Source organism: Rhinatrema bivittatum, chromosome 2 (genome assembly GCF_901001135.1).
Source record: "Rhinatrema bivittatum chromosome 2, aRhiBiv1.1, whole genome shotgun sequence".
Lineage (NCBI taxonomy): Eukaryota > Metazoa > Chordata > Amphibia > Gymnophiona > Rhinatrematidae > Rhinatrema > Rhinatrema bivittatum.
The window spans coordinates 451,357,860-451,374,816 of record NC_042616.1 but is presented as its reverse complement, the minus strand read 5'-3'; the positions used below and the strand labels follow the sequence as shown (position 1 = coordinate 451,374,816).

Sequence of the window (16,957 nt, the reverse complement as noted above, 5' to 3'; positions counted from 1 at the left end):
ATATCTGCACATTATCATTATCACAAACCCATTGTGTGCTAATGACTTTTTAATATTTAAGTGGCAATGCAGGCATTAACACATGCTAAACGCCTATGTTACAACCAACGCCCTTTAGTAAATAGGTCCCTTAATATTTATGATTGAAAATATTCCAGTTCTCATTTATGCAGTTGGTGAGAAAGGTATAGGGGGGGGGGAATAGAAGGCAGATGTTAAACAAAAATGGTCCCTTGATTTTCAGTACAGAGTCCCTCCTTGTAGATTGCAGTCCCAGAGATAGTGCAAGCTCATTTTCAAAGTGAAAATTCCTATGGAATTTCCCTTTGAAAATGGGAGCTGGTGTGCATCCCATGGGTACAAAATACCCGAGTACTTTACACCTGTACTGAAGTACAAGCAAAGTACATGGTGCAATGTACAAGCAGTGATTTGAAAATGTAATCAACCATGTGGACTTTCCCTCCCTGCACACTTTTACCTGCAGTAAGGACTTTAATAATCAAGCTATGTTTTTATGCAAGTAAGAATGCATTTACCATGTAAAAGGTTGTGTATATTGTAGCGTTTTGTACTGCTTTTGTTGGCAACCCTACACTGCATAACTAAAAATTACTGCGAAGTATTTTACAAGAAAGCAATACCTTGTGTGCCAAGTGGAAGAGCAGTCGATTCTGCAAGCGACTTTTGGGAGCTAAAAGAAAAAACATTCACAAATTTATAGTTAAAAAAAAAAAAAAAAAAAGAATGGAAAAACAATCACTCACTATACCTCCTCTGAAGAAGTTTCTTTGTGCATAATACAATACAGCACCCATTCTTTGTAACAATTATGAATATAACAAAACTTACTGTGCACAAAAGTTAGACCCATCACCAGTTTTGGATGACTGAAATGTCAAAGCAAACAGGCCAATGCAATACCGCGCGATGGCTGTAGTGCACGGCTCAACCCGTGATTGAACGCGCATTTTGGATGCCCATTCATAACCCCCGATGTAAAACAGGGGTTAGCTCGTCCAAAACATGCATCCAATCGCGTGCGCAGGTAATAGAGTTCATCACATTCAAATGCATGTTGAAGAGGCTATTATCTACTCCCCCTGATGCCAAAAAAAAAATATGTGCCTGACGCGCACATTTTTACTCACCAAAATTAACGCCTGCCCCAAGCAGGCGTTAATTTTGGAGGAGGAACTAAAAAAATTAGAATGTCCCAAAAAAAAAAAAAATTAAGAAAAAAAAAAAGGGTGCCATCGGTCAGGTTAGGAAAAGGGATACTCTACAGCCACAACTCCCGGGTACTCTTTGCCGAGGAGGCACTAGGGGCGTGCAATTTCCCCTAGTGTCTCCTTTTTACCGCAGCAGCCCATTTCATTTTGCATTGGGCACACCAGAGAGGTAGATCAGCACGTTAAGGGAGCATTGGCCTGAAAGTGAGGTGAGAAATCAGTGCTCTGCCTAAAAGTGTCAGGGAAATTCTACCACATCCGTTTCTCCAATAGCTCAGTGATAACTTTATGTTCCATAGAAATGACTATCACATTCAGTTCCCCAAATCTTAGCGGGATAAAGGTGTAAATTACAGGATAGTAGAGCACAGGTCGGCAAACTTCTTTTTTTTTTTTTTAACCTGGGGCCACTTTATTGGCTCCCCTTTGTATCGGGGCTGGGATAGGGGTATCTGCCTTGGAGCTGCTTGAATGGGGGAAGAGGGGTCCTCCTTGGAGCTGCTTGAACTCATTTAAAACTCTCTCAGTCATATGATCTCTCCCTCTTTCACCCACACTTTCTCCTTCTCTCTCCTGCTCATAGACTCATGCTCACAGACACACTGTTTTACTCTCACTCACATACCCCTCTCCCTCTGTCACTTACACACATTTTCTCCCGCTCTCATTCACTTACACACACCCCAACTCACTTTTATAGCTGTTAGCGGCCCCATGGCCCCTTAGGCAGTAGCATACTAAGGGGGAGGAAGGGGGCGGTCCGCCCCGGGTGACAGCTAGAAGGGGGTGTCATCAGGAGGCCTCTACCCTACCCGCACTGACAGAGCTCAATATGCTAACGGACAAAAAGCAAAGACCATCCAAGGCCAAAAAGAAAAAACTGACTGCTGGCGGAGACCAGGATCAACCTTGGGGTGGGGGGGATATGGAGCACTGTTCCCTCTAAGCTTTTATTCCCCCATGTAGGAATATCAGCAGGGCAGTGGTAGAGTTCATCCCAAAATGGCCCGAAGAAAACAAGAGACCCCTAACCCTCCAGGTGCTCCTTCTCCTTCCTGCCTGTGTGGCCCCAGAGCCATGCAGGCAGGAAGGAGGAGAAGCATCAGTCCGCATGCAGAAGAAGAGCAGGGTCTGTGGCAGAGCTGCTGCAGATCCCATCTCATGGCAGCTTGAGAAGAGGAGGCCCAGAGGCTGAGGCCCTGTGGAGTGTGTGTGTGAGAGCATGTATGTTGAGAGATAGAGAGAACATGTGTGTGTGTGACAGTGTGTATGTTTGTGAGACCATGTGAGAGTGAGAGTCTGTGTTTGTGAGAGAGACAGCATTTGAAAGTGAGAGCCATGCATGTGAGAGAAAGATAGCGTTTGAGAATGAGAGTCTGAGTGTGTGTTTGAGGGAGGAAGGGAAGAAGACAGGTGGGGAGAGAAGAAAGAAAGAAAAAAAAGAGACCCTGTAAAAAGAACTGGGAAAAGACTGAGAAAGGAAATGTGGGGAAAAAAAGCCTGGGACCAACTGATTATTTATTTAAAGACTTATATACCGAAGATCATGTACTAGTACATATCGCTTTGGTTTACAGAGAACCAACAACTGGAAATTACAGCAAACAAAAATGAGTGAATACATTGAACCTGGGATACATAATAAGGGTTAAAAAGAACCTCGAGAAGGCAAAACATCCAAACATAAGAACGATACTATGGTATTAGGTAATAAAGACTTTAAGTAAAGGCTCTTGTGAAGAGCCAAGTCTTCAGTTTTTTCTTGAAAGTCCGCAGGCAGGGTTCTAGGCGAGGTTCCAGGGAAGATTATTCCATTGCATGGGACCAGCTATCGAGAAGGCTCGTTTCTTAAGTGCCGACTTAGCAGGGGGGTACATAAAGAGTACCTAGGTACATTGTTCTAATTGGTCTGGAAGCTGAATGATGTCGAAGAGGGCAAGTTAATTCGAGTGAGGTTTGGGAGTGAATAGTTTTGTGGATCATAGTTAGCACTTTATACAGAATTCTAAATTTAATGGGGAGCCAATGTAAGTTCTTAAAAATGGGAGTGATGTGGTCTCCTCTGCTGGTATTGGTTAAGATCCTGGCTGCAGAATTCTGAAGCATTTGAAGTGGTTTGGTAGTGATAGCTGGAAGGCCGACTAGGAGGGAGTTGCAGTAATCTACTTTTGAGAATAAAATAGCTTGGAGAACTGAAGATCAAGGAGAGGCTTCAAATTTTTTAAAATAAGTAATTTATGAAAACATTCCTTTGTTGTGTTACTGACGAATCTTTTTAAATTCAGCCGGTTGTCAATAGTTACTCCGAGGTCTCTTACATGTGTGGTGGAGGTCATTTGGGGTGAGGGGAGGTTGTGGATCACCTGAGCGTAATTGTTGTCCTCTTGAGTGATGAGCAGAAGTTCTGTTTTTGAAGTGTTGAGTACTAAATTAAGGCTGGTGAGGAGGGTGTTTATAGACTGTAGGCAGCTATTCCATAGGTTGAGTGTTTTAGCGATTGATTCTTTGACTGGTATCAGGATCTGGACATCGTCCGCGTAAATGAAATGAGTAACCTTTAGATTTGTGAGAAGTTGACATAGGGGAAGGAGGTAGATGTTAAATAAGGTGGGGAAGAGCGAGGATCCTTGAGGGACTCCGAATGTGGCTTTGACGGGGTGTGAGTCTTTGTTGCTAATTCTAACCTTGCATTTCCTATTGTTGAGGAATGACGTGAACCAATCCAGGGCTGTTCCTGATATACTGATGTCTGAGAGGCGGTTAATGAGGATGGAGTGCTTCACCGTGTCGAAAGCTGCGGATATATCGAGTAGTGCCAACAGGTAAGAGGTCTTTTTTTCAAGGCCTGTGAGGATACTGTCCGTCAGGGAGATTAGGAGGGATTCCGTGTTGAGGGATTTGCGGAAACCGAATTGGGCAGGAGCTAGAATCTTATGTTCCTCTAGGTATTCCGAGAGTTGTTTGTTCACTATTTTCTCCATGAGTTTGGCGACGAAAGGAAGGTTGGCTATGGGGCGAAAATTGGTCGGGTCCATTGGGTTCAAGTTCGGTTTCTTGAGTAATAGTTTAAGGGTGGCGAGTTTCAGTACGTCTGGTACTGATCCTTGTGTTAGAAAGCAGTTGATAATCTTTGCTAGAGGCTTGGAAATAGATTCCGGGATGGAGAGTAGTAATTTTGAGGGAATGGAGTCCGTCGGGTGAGAGGAGGGCTTCATCTTTTTGAGAATAGCTTCAATTTCGAGAGAGGTGGTTGTTTCGAAAGCTTCTAGGTTTGCTTTCTGGTCTAAGTGGGAAACATAAGGTAAAGGTGGTCCTGTGTTTGAGGATGTCAATGGGGCTATTAGTTTAAGGATTTTATTTTCAAAGAATTGTGCGAGTTCTGAGCACCTAGATTGGGCTTGGTCGTCAGGGATGACTGGAGAGTTAGGTTTCATGAGCTCTGTGACATAGAGAACAGTGCTTTGGAGTCAAAAAAGAAACTGTGAATTTTGCTAGCATAATAGTCTTTTTTTGTACGAAGGATGGTGTTTCTGTAGCTGTGCATGAAGGTTTTGTACTCGGTTAGCGTAGAAGTGGAGGGTCTCTTACGCCATAAGTGTTCCCTGCGTCTTAGTTCTTGTTTGATTTTTTTCAATTCCTGTGTAAACCAGGGTTTTTTGTTCTTGCTGGAGGGATCTAATTCTTTGGTTTTTAAAGGGCATAGTTTATCTACTACTTTGTTCGTAATGTTGTACCAAGAGGAGAAAGCAGCATCTGCATCCGAGAGATCAATATTGACAAGTTCTGTCGATAGCTGAGACCTGAGGTCTTCCAAGGAGCAGGAGTTCCTGTAATGGATTGTAGTTTTGGATAAGGAGGGAGCTGGGTTTTCCTTAATGAATAGCTCAGTTGTGATCATTCGGTGGTCTGACCATGGGATAGGAGAGCAAAGAGGCGGAGAGATTTGAGTGAGGCCTGAATTTATGAATATTAGATCCAATGTATGGCCGGCTTTGTGAGTGGGACTATTAACAATTTGTGTGAAGCCCATGGCCTTGAGGGACGAAAGCAGCGCTTCACAGTTGGTGGAGTGGGGGGGTCACGTCAATGTGGAGGTTAAAATCTCCCATGATGATGGCTGGCATTTCGGATTTGATATATTTGGCAATGACCTCTACTAGGGGAGAAGGGTCCGATTCTAGAAGACCAGGTGGGGCGTAAATTAGGCAGATCTGGAGCTGTTTAGAGTTGAATAGAGCGCATTCAAGTTTGGAAGAATGATTGGTGTTCTGTAAGGTTAATCTTAGCTCTTTTTTTGCTGCTAAGATCAGTCCCCCCCTCTTTTTTTCAGTCTAGGAATAGAGAATACATTATAAAGTTGAATGGGTAGTTGATTAATACGTGTTATACCTGTGGCTTTCAACCAGGTCTCTGTGATGACACAGATATCTGGTTGTGAATCCAAGAGATAGTCATTAAATAAATGCGTTTTTTTTGTGAGGGCTTGGGCGTTGAAGAGAGTTAATGAGAATATAGAAAGCCCAAGGAGTTGAGTTAAGGGTGAGGCCATGATGGAGATCAATCGTTTGTGCTGATGAGTGGTGGGGGTGGAGGAGTTTTTGTGGTTGGAATAGAGGTTTTTGATCATGGGGATATGGAAAGCGAGCTTGTTTGAAGGCTCCTTAACCCACGGACCAGTAACGGTTCAGATTCCTGCCCTGGTGGACTCAGGGGCAGGAGGCAACTTCATTCTCAGACGTTTAGTGGAATATACATAAGGTAAGTGATATTTATACCTCAGAAGGCTGTTTTGCATGTCAAACCTATTATAAATGCATCATTTTTAATGTGAGGAGAGTGTGATGGGGTGGGGGGTGCAAGGCTGTGAAGTTTTCTTAAGGCACCTAATACCCTGATACTGGCCATGGGCATTGCTGTACAAACATTTAACAGAGTCTCCCAACTCGTGGTATCATGTGTTGTGTACTAGGTGAGGGTGCAGTTTTTCACTTGGCCATAAGTGCCAAATTGCCTGGCTACGGCTCTGTAGGAATGCTGGATAAGTGGTTTCCTCCAGTAGTGTTGAGATTCTACCCACCTCTGGGGATGTATGAGTTGGTGGATCAGGAGACTGAACTTCTGACATATAATCCGAGGAGTCATAGGAATTTTGCGAATCCTCTGGTAGTGAGTCTACATATGACGCAGACTGTCATTTATATTTTCTTTGAATGGTTTTTGTTTTCTTTCAATGGTTTATCTTTCTCTTTTACAGAGTAGGATGCAAGAAGTTTTGCTTTCAGTTTTTCTCTTAATCTCTATGTGTTATGGTTGAGCGGTGTTTGAGTGGATCCTTGGGTACTGTGACAGATGACTATGCCCACGGGGAGGAGCCCTGTGAGGAGCCACAGTACTAGGCTAGACTCAGAACACACAAACAGACAGGTCTATCCAGTAACGAGCGGTAGGAAGAGCTGCGTTAGTGCCCGGCACACCTGCGGTTGCCGCACGCACAGTGCAGCTCACCTACCGCTCGATCCTGTATGCAAATAGCTTGCAAATGCAAGCTGCGTCTAAGAAGCGACCGTGAAGCGTTAGGCCCGCGCAACCCATTTTACTGTATAGAGCGCCTATACAGTATCCTGGGTGCGCGGGCCTAACGATTCACGGCCACGCTGGTATCTGTCATTTCAAATGTCATTTGAATTGACAGATACCAGGAAGTCGGGATTGCCAGCTCCCCTCCGGACATCGTGGCTTCCCCCGTGCCAGTCTCCTCTCCCCTCCTCCCGAAGCAGGGCGCGAAAAGCAGCCTTGCTCCGGGAGGAGGGAAGAAGGGATTGGCAGTACGAAGCGACTTACTTTTTGCACCCCCCTCCGGACATCGGACGACCTCTCCTGCCTCCAGCTGCTCACGAAGATGGACGCCTGCACGGCCGCTGAAGACGTGGCATCACATGCCGTGATGCCACGTCTTCAGCAGCCGTGCAGGCGTCCATCTTCACGAGCAGCTGGAGGCAGGAGAGGTCGCTTTACACTGCCAGTCCCTTCTTCCCTCCTCCCGAAGCAGGGCGCGAAAAGCAGCCTTGCTCCGGGAGGAGGGAAGAAGGGATTGGCAGTACGAAGCGACTTACTTTTTGCACCCCCCTCCGGACATCGGACGACCTCTCCTGACTCCAGCTGCTCGCGAAGATGGACGCCTGCACGGCCGCTGAAGACGTGACGTCACGACGTTTGGCGTCACGGCATGTGATGTCAGGTCTTCAGCGGCCGTGCAGGCGTCCATCTTCACGAGCAGCTGGAGTCAGGAGAGGTCGTCCGATGTCCGGAGGGGCTGCAAAAAGTAAGTCGCTTCGCCGCTTTACACTGCCAGACCCTTCTTCCCTCCTCCCGGAGCAAGGCTGCTTTTCGCGCCCTGCTTCGGGAGGAAGGGAATGGGGGACTGGCACGGGGGAAGCCACGATGTCTGGAGGGGGCTGCAAAAAGTAAGTCGCTTCGCCGCTTCGTCGCTTTACACTGTCGCCGAGCATAGGATTGCCCGTCCTCTCCCCTCTCTCTCTTGCAACTTTTTTTTTCGCTTTTTTTTTTGCTTCGGGAGGAGGGGAGAGGACTGGGGCTGCCCCGGAGACCAGCATCCATGGACGCGGCCAGGGCAGGTGAGCGGGGGCTGGGGGAAAGCTTGCCGCCTACCCTTACCCCTGCCTCTAACGCAGGGGTAAGGGTAGGCAGTAAGTTAGCAGGTTAAACGCGCGGCAAAACGGCAGGGTAAAATAGCGATAGTCGGGGCGCGGGTTACTGGATGCTAGGGAATAGCTAATTCGCTCGTTTGCATGCAATATACATGCCGAGTGCTGAAGGGGTTGCCCGGGGATTTTAGGACGCGGTAAGGGTAGGTTAAAGGGGGTTGTGGATCGCAGGAAAGGCTAACGCGGCCGGAAAGTGAGTAGAACGCGGGTTAGGAGCGGGGTAAACGCGGCCGCACTTTACTGGATAGACCTGACAGTTAGTTCTTTATTATACAGCTTGAAGAGTACTGCCAGAGGTGGCAGTAGTGAAACATTCTGGTAGATGCAGTCTCAGGAACTTCGGCAGAGGGAGCCTCTCTCACCCCGTTGGTCTTGGGAGGTTCCGAAGCAGGTTTCCCAGCAAGGAAGTACTGTGGATGAGATAGACAGAGTTAGAGTACTCACTAGGGTTTTGCTGTAGATATGCGATTCCACCAGCTTGTAGAAGGACGTGCAGGCACCAAGGCAGGGAGAGCAGGCCCTCAAGGAGCGAGTACCTGTTCACTATAAGGCACCTGAAATAAAGCAGAGGGCCCCCGAGGAGCGGGTACCCAGGTTAGCAGTTACCCCGAAGGGCAGAGAGAGAGAGCTTCCAGCAGCAGCAAAGAAGCGGCAGAGTAGCGTAGACAGGAACGGATTCGAGGAAGATGTCGTTCATTAAATTTTGAAAGACAGCTGGGGCATTGCACAGGCCGAAGGGCATCACTAAATATTCAAAGTGACCGTCCCAGGTGTTGAAGGCCGTTTTCCACTCATCGCCAGCTCAAATGCGAAGTAAGTTGTAGGCTCCTTTCAGATCAATCTTTGAGAAGATCTTGGCTCCCTGTAGTCTGTCGAATAGCTCTGAGATCAGAGGCAGGGGGTAGCGATCTTTCACTGTTATTTTGTTGAGAACCCTGTAATCTATACATGGACGCAATGTTCCGTCCTTCTTCCCCACAAAGAAGAAACCTGTGCCCGCAGGAGACTTGGAGGGTCTTATGAAGCCCTTTTGGAGATTTTCCTGAATATATTCAAACATGGTTTTATTCTCTGCCACGGAGTGAGGGTACACCCATCACTTGGGTGGTTCAGTGTTAGGCTTCAGATTAATAGCGCAGTCATAGGGTCTGTGAGGCGGTAGTACATCCACAGCCTCCATTGAGGCGGCAACCCCGGCATTACTAGGGTGGTTGGCATGCAGGGTATAGGAGCGACCTCCATCAGGCATTTACCATGGCAGTCTGGACCCCCAATGTGAAAGTTCCAGTGTAGCCCAATTGAACTCAGGCATATGCTGCTGCAGCCACGGTATTCCCAGCACTATAGGGTGCATGGCCTTCTCTAAAACAAAGGAGGAGATCGTTTCTGAATGGAGAGCACCGGTCTGTAGACATACTGGTTCGGTGAATTGGGTTACTTCACCCGGTAAGGATCTCCATGAATGGACGACAGAAGTAGTGGAGACTTCATAGCGGTAGTGGGGATCCATAGGTGTTCCACTAAATGTTGTAGAATGAAATTGCCTCCTGTCCGAGTCCACTAGGGCAAGAGTCTGGTATTCTAAAGGTCCGCAGATCAAGGATACAGGGAGAGAGAGCGGAGAAGGAGCAGTACGACCTAAGAAGAGTCCTCCCGCAGGACTTAGGTCTGCTAGTTTCCCGGACATATAGGGCATGATTGAACAGTATGGCCAGCTTGTCCACAGTACAAAAACCAGCCCCAATTTCTTCCGTGTTCTTCTCTCTTTGGACATCAGATGGCTGTGGCCTAATTGCATAGGCTGTGACCCAGCATGGCAATTTCTTATGTTCTTCTTCGCCAGCATCTGGGACCGAAGGAACCGGCCTGGGTATGGACTTAACTCGTGCTTCACCCTGGAAGGATCTTCTGGGAGTCTTGGTCTCTTGAACCTTGTCACGAAGTCGGTGATCAATCCTTGTTGCCAACTTCACTAGTTCAGCCAAGGTCTCAGGCATCTCATGAGCGGCGAGCTCATCCTTCAGATGAGAGTTCAGTTCTTCAAAGAAGAGGGTCCTCAGGCATTTCGGGTCCCAGGATAATTCAGATGCCAGTGTCTTGAATTCGATAGCAAAGTCAGCTAATGGTTTATTACCTTGCTTCAGATGAACCAAAGAAGATCCTGCAGTGGTATATTGGGCAGGGTCATCGAAAACCGATTTAAACAGTTTGAGGAATCCTTCAAGGTCATGAAGAATCAGATCCTCGTGCTCCCACAGCGAGGAGGCCCAAGACAATGCTCGTCCGTCTAGATACGACAAGATATAAGTAGTCTTGGCATAAGCTGTGGGAAAATGGCTGGGCTTCAGGGAAAAGTGCATGCAGCACTGGTTAAGGAAACCTCTGCATCTTCAAACTTCCCCCGAGAAGCGGGTAGGAGCAGATAGAGGTACAATAGTCTTGACCGTCACTTCAGACGGTGTAGCTTCTTTACCTGTGGTAGTAGGTAAGTTCATGTGTGTGTGCAGTAGGTTGAATGCAGTGGTCAAACCCTCCAGCGCATTCTGCTGTTCGGAGATTCGCTGGGCCAGGTCTGGAATGGCCTGCAATGCAGTGAGCTGAGCCGGATCCATGAAGTTAGCAATCTGTTATGGTTGAGCGGTGTTTGGGTGGATCCTTGGGTACTGTGGTAAATGACCACACCCACGGGGAGGAGCCCTGTGAGGAGCCACAGTACTAGGCTAGACTCAGAATGCACAAACACAGTTCTTTATTATACAGCTTGAAGAGTACCATCAGATGTGGCAGTAGTGAGGCAGTCTGGTAGTTGCAGTCTCAGGGACCTCGGCAGAGGGAGCCTCTCTCACCCCGTTGGTCTTGGGAGGTTCCGAAGCAGGTTTCCCAGCAATGAAGTACTATGGATGAGATAGACTGAGAGTTAGAGTACTCACTAGGTGTTTGCTGTAGATATGCGATTCCACCAGCTTGTAGAAGGACGTGCAGGCACCAAGGCAGGGAGAGCAGGCCCTCAAGGAGCGAGTACCTGTTCCCTGTAAGGCACCTGAAATAAAGCAGAGGGCCCCCGAGGAGTGGGTACCCAGGTTAGCAGTTACCCCGAAGGGCAGAGAGAGAGAGCTTCCAGCAGCAGCACAGAAGCGGCAGAGTAGCGTAGACAGGAACGGATTCGAGTCCTTGCTAACTCAACGAGCTAGCAAATTAGAATAGGCTATATACCCGGATGGCGTGACGTCAGCAAGTGGGAACGCCCCCGAAGTTCGCGCCAAGGTTGGAATAAAGACGTGGGTGGCGCGCGCGCACCCTAGTAGGTACCTGAGAGGAGCATGGCGGGAGGCTGCACCATAGCCGTTCTGGGGACGCCAGAGCAGTCGGCTTGAAGACGCGGCAGTAGCCATCTTTCCTAGGTAAGCGAGAGGAGCCGTGAATAAGGTGAGGCAAATGGGGCGAAGCCGTCTAGCACCGACGGATGCAACACTATGATGTATGTTTTCACAAATCTGTCCAGAGGTTTTGTACAAATGAGTAATAATCTAACAGTGCTGGAAAAGGCAGAATGGTGTCTTTTCTACTTGTTGTTGGAAGCTCCTCTGATTGCAATATTAGTGATGATGATAGACTGCTTAATTAATTAATTAATTAATTGGAATGCAGAGGATGGCAATATGCCAAGAACTAATTCCAGTCTAGGTTCTGCAGTCAGCCTGTAAATGTAAAATCACCAAGGCTGGAAATGTTTCACAGTTTTTGTAAACTTTAGTTTAGGCACTAGATTAATTGGTAGAAATCATGCTGCATCAGAGAATGAGAGCCAGAACTGGGAATGGAAGAGGGAAAGACAATTCATGAAACATAATACTCCTAGAGATAAAAACTATCTAACCTGAAAAATGCACAGCATGTACGTGTACAGCACATAAGCAAACTCTTCATGCTTTTCAAAAAATCTTTAATTGCCCAGCAGTTTCTAATTGTCCATTTCAGGCCACCTCGAGCCTTCATATTTATTTATATTCTGCTTTTCAACACTTTAAATCAGATTACAGACAGGTAGGTATTTTTCGGTCCCCAGAGAGCTCACAAAAGAAGTTTATAACTGAGGCAATGGAGGGTGAATTGATTTGCTCAAGATCACAAGGTGCGGGCTACTCCTCCACTTCTCCATATGCAGCTAACTGGTGTATTTGCCCCTTGTTATCCTCCAGCTAGTCTTGGAAGTCTTCAGCTAAGCAATAAAGGCTGCAGCTTCCTTTGGAGACTGGTAGAAGTAGACTCTGAAGTCAGCTGGTTAATTGTTGCTGAGTAATTATGACCAGATTCCCTCCCAAGGGTTGTGAATGCTGCTTCTGCAATGTTCCCAATTCCAGAAAGCCAAGGGAGCAGAGATCAGTCCCTTTTTTCTTTATTCTTAAAGTCTAACCTTATCCTGCTTGTTTACTGTTTGGTGCATTTGGTGTAATGAATAGCAAGAAATCAGTACACTCAATAGGCTCAGGGCATTTCACATCAACCTGGCTGCTGACAACCTGTAGTCTGTTGAGAACAGAAACCCTGATGCACACACAGAATGGGCCAGTTATACAAACAGTTTCTCACCTTTAGTGGCTGCCTCTTCTGCCTCCTTATACATTCCCAGGAAGAAATAGGTGCAGGCCAAGTTCACCCAGACATCAGGATTGCATACCTCACGTTTGCTAATAGCTTCATATTCCTGCAACACACAAGTCAAGTCTCATCGTATCCAGAATCTGTGGCAAAGAAGAGAAAGAGATGCACACAGAACAGGCAAGAAAGAGAAAAAGAAAGAGAGAGAAGGAGAGAGTCAAAGAACAAAAGAAACGTTTAACAGAGGTAAAGGGGAGGGGGAGGTCATGTGATGTGCTGAACAGGGCAGATGTGTCTTGCTGCAGCTCCCGCATTTCTAACATCTAATCCATTGCCCTCTTGAGCACTCCTGCTAAATAGAGTGTGTTTGGAAGATGTCACATGATGTACCCTCAAAGTCTTTGCCTTCTATGTGGGCTGATCGGCCATTTAAATCACTGAAAAGTGGGTCTACAGCTGTCTTGGGCAACAAGGAATAGGCTGAGGAGCAGGCATTTGGATGAGGATTGACCTGCATTGGGGACTCCTGTAGGCCACTCAACATCTCACTGATCTATTTGAATCCCCTTCTCTACTTAGCTGACGACTACAATTAACAGAAAGACAGCAGTTGTAGAAAAAGTGGCTGAGTTAGTAGCTTCGGTGCAGGAAAACACTGTGCATACAGAAGCTGTCAAAACTCAATTGGATGACATTGAAATAGCCACGACCGAGACAAGCCACCAAAAGGGAGGGCTTGGAGCGCAGGTTCACAGAACTTACTGAGAAGAGACCTAGAAAATAGAGGTCGCAGGCAGAATATCAGGTTAGTGGGCTTCCTGGAAGGAGCTGAAGGCTAGAGCCAATTTCTTTCTTCGAATGCTAGCTCCCTGAGATACTCTGGCTCGAGATGAAACGTGGGAAGATGAAACTCAAGAAAGTACCAGGAGCAGGAGGTCAACCACGCACAGTAATCATGCAGACGCACATCTACCCTGATAAAGTAAAAATTATAAATGCAGCGAGAGTAAAGGGAGAAATATTTTACCAAAATCAAAGGCTGATGGTCTTTCAGGACTTCTCGGCCTCAGTGCAGAAAAAGAGGGCTGGATATGCTGCAATTAAAAAAAACGCTGCAGCAGAGAGGTTTCCAATACGCTCTGCTTTACCTGGCTCAGCTCAAAGTAATGATCAATAGCAAGTCGAGAATCTCTGGATCTCCAATGAAGGCACAGAGCTATTTAGAGTGAGCTGGGGAGGCTCTGCTGAAGCACGGACACAAGGGGGCAGCGAGACTATTGAGGCCTAGTCCAGAACACCACGAGGACTGAGTGCGCAGTATGGCTGGAGTGGGGAGTGGTGGAACTCTGCAGCAGTAACGGCGGCAATGTGCGGAGTAGCATGTGATCCCTCAACACTGACTTTTTCTTTTATTATTTTGTGGTCTTTTGTGTTTTGTCTATTGCATTTTTTCTGCTTACCTTTTTATTTTTCTAGTATTATAATTGCATTTGCATGACCTGATGGGTCTTTGTAGGAGGGAAGGAGTCGGGGGAGGGTTCGGGGCAGTTTCAACTCGAGGCGATGTCATTAGGAGAGAGATTTGGAGGGTTTACTTTGAAGCCTATTTCAATTATGTGCATGTGGGATAAGTGTTCGGTGACTATGAATTGGCCCGGCATGCTTCGAACTCTCACAGTTCACGGCGCGATGGACGGCGGAGGCCTTGCAGTTGCCATGCAGTGCGAACAGAAAGCGTTGGCATTGCTGAGTGCGATGAATCGGAGGTCTGTATTGTGGCAGAGAAGGCACTGAGGATTATCAGCCAAAAGGCTGGCGTTTTCACATTGCATCTGAAATGAGGTTTTCTTCTGGGTTCTTGGCTAATGTTATATTTTTGGTCTGAGGCATTTGAGCAATGCAAATGTTCTGCTTGTGCATGGTCCTCGTAACCCTCACCTACTGCACTAATAGATTAGCGAAAGGCAGAATGCAGATAATGGAGGGATGTGTAGTGTGGGGGGAGGGAGGCTGATGAATGGCCTTGAAGGTGTTTGGTTTGTTCACATGTGTGGTTGTGGTATGTAAAAAAGGGGTGGAAATTGGGGAAGGAGGGATTGGCAGGGTGAGAGTTGGGCAATGAAGGTGGGAAGGGGTTTGGGAGGGGGCTATATATGTTTAGAGGTGGTACAGCTTCGGCCCTAAAGGTGCTCCTGCCTATTAGCTTTAGGGACTGGGATTGGTTTAGATGGAGAAAGAGGGAATGCTGTTTAAAAGTTCAAGAAAGAGTGGGGGGGGGGGTGTCTCTTTGCGAAGTGCAAGGGAAAGTTGCGGGTAAGGGTGGTCAGTTGGGAGTGGGTATTGTTTTGGGAAATCAGGAGTTTTTGTTGCAAAACTAAAAATAGAAGACACATTACTCACTTTTCACTAATATAGTGGCGCAACAATGTGGTTGGTGTGCAGCACATATGCTCTGGATGCTGGATATATTATTTTTGCACCATTTAATGGCTGACTTTAAAGCTCATATTGTATCCTGGAATGTCAGGGGCATTATTTCTCCCATAAAAAGGAGGCACATTTTCAGTTTCTCAAGAAGCGAGCTGCTCAAATAACGCTCTTGCAGGAGACCCACTTGACAGACAAGGAGCACAAGAAGTTGAGAAGAAAGTGGGTGGGATAGGTGTATTATGCATTATTATGTATTATGCATCGCACGAAGGAGCGCGACAAAGGGGCCTGCCCCTTTGTTTCGCCCCTTCGGTTCGCCCCTCGCTCTTCCCGAGCAGTACCCCCACCAGCACCATACCAGTGCTCACCCAACGCCTATCCTGCACCCTTCCTGATAGCGCTCATCCCGCAAACAACCATCCAGCGCTCATCCCGCAAACAACCATCCAGCGCTCATCCTGCACCCTACCTGCTAGCGCTCATCCTGCAAACAACCATCCAGCGCTCATCCCGCAAACAACCATCCAGCGCTCATCCCGCAAACAACCATCCAGCGCTCATCCTGCACCCTACCTGCTAGCGCTCATCCTGCAAACAACCATCCAGCGCTCATCCCGCAAACAACCATCCAGCGCTCATCCTGCACCCTACCTGCTAGCGCTCATCCTGCAAACAACCATCCAGCGCTCATCCTGAACTTTTCCAGCAAGCAGCCAACCAGCGTTCATCCAGAGCCCTAACCACCCAACTAATTATCTCCTCATCCTAGCCTCCCCCTTCGGCCCCCCATTACCCACCACGACAGCCAGCTAACCATCCATAATGTCTCCAGCTCTTCCAATACCAACTTTGCAACACCGCCTCCCACCTAAAAGACCATCCACCAGACAAGCCCTTCACAACAACTTAAAAACACTCACCCCTATTCTGATTGCACCAATCACCCAGCTTTTAGGTCTCACCCTCTTTTCACTCTCACTCTTCAATGCTCAATCCCTAACAAAAAAATCCCTAATTTTCAATGATTATCTCACCGACGCCAAGCCTGACATTTGCGCTGTAACCGAAACTTGGCTCAAGCCCTCAGATACAGCTTTAATAAACCAACTCCCTACGCTGACCTACGACTTCTTCTCACTCCCGAGACTGAAAAAAAAGAGGAGGTGGAATCCTTCTAGCTACCAAAAAAAGCCTTAATTTCACCCAACACCCATTCACTTCTAACACAAAATTGGAAGTCGGTTTCTTCACATCTCAACATCTTCAAATCCTTCTTGTCTATGCCCCCCCAGGGCTCCTAGAAGCAGACGTCTCCCCAATCCTCGAAATCACCACCACACTCATCGACCTGGATTCTCCAGCAATCATCTTAGGAGATTTCAATCTGCACATAGACAATCCTTCACCATCTAATAGCTGCGTAACCCTCCTCACAGCACTCTCAGCAATAGGATTCCAACAATTAGTCAACGAACCCACTCACAAAGCGGGTCACACTCTGGATTTGATCTTCAGCAACAAAGGCATTACGACTACATCCAATTTGAAGATCAAAAAAGTACCATGGTCGGACCACACTCTCATCTCTACCTCTTTCGCATTGAAAGAAACCAACACTCCTAATATCCCTTCACCTTCATTCCAATACAGGAGGCGATGCTCCCCAGATGATCTTAACAACCTGCTGGAGTCACAGCTCCCTCTATTAGATCTCACCGACCCGAACACCGCCATTCGCTCCTGGAACAATATAACAGAAAATATAGCTAACAAGCTCTGCCCTTCAACTATAAAAAAATCTCACACCAATGCCTCCAACAGACAACCTTGGTTCATCAATGAACTCAGAAAACTAAAACAAAGCTTAAGAAAGAAAGAAGCGACTTGGCGTAAAACTCCTTGTGATATCACCATTTCATCATACAAATCCACACTATACCAATACAAAGCCCTCACCTCAAAATCAAAAAA

At 47.0% G+C, this 16,957-nt stretch overlaps 1 protein-coding gene across 2 annotated transcripts in view; it reads right to left on the bottom strand.

The window, feature by feature from the left end:
• The window catches only part of TTC26 (tetratricopeptide repeat domain 26), a 258,672-nt gene that overhangs the window by 215,081 nt on the left and 26,634 nt on the right, over window positions 1-16,957 (bottom strand). For both annotated transcript variants that reach the window (XM_029590355.1, XM_029590356.1), the window contains 2 exons: window positions 12,548-12,662; window positions 645-694 (listed from right to left, as the gene is read on the bottom strand). In XM_029590355.1, coding sequence (XP_029446215.1) covers window positions 645-694; window positions 12,548-12,662 — 165 coding nt within the window. The remainder of the gene's footprint in view (window positions 1-644; window positions 695-12,547; window positions 12,663-16,957) is intronic.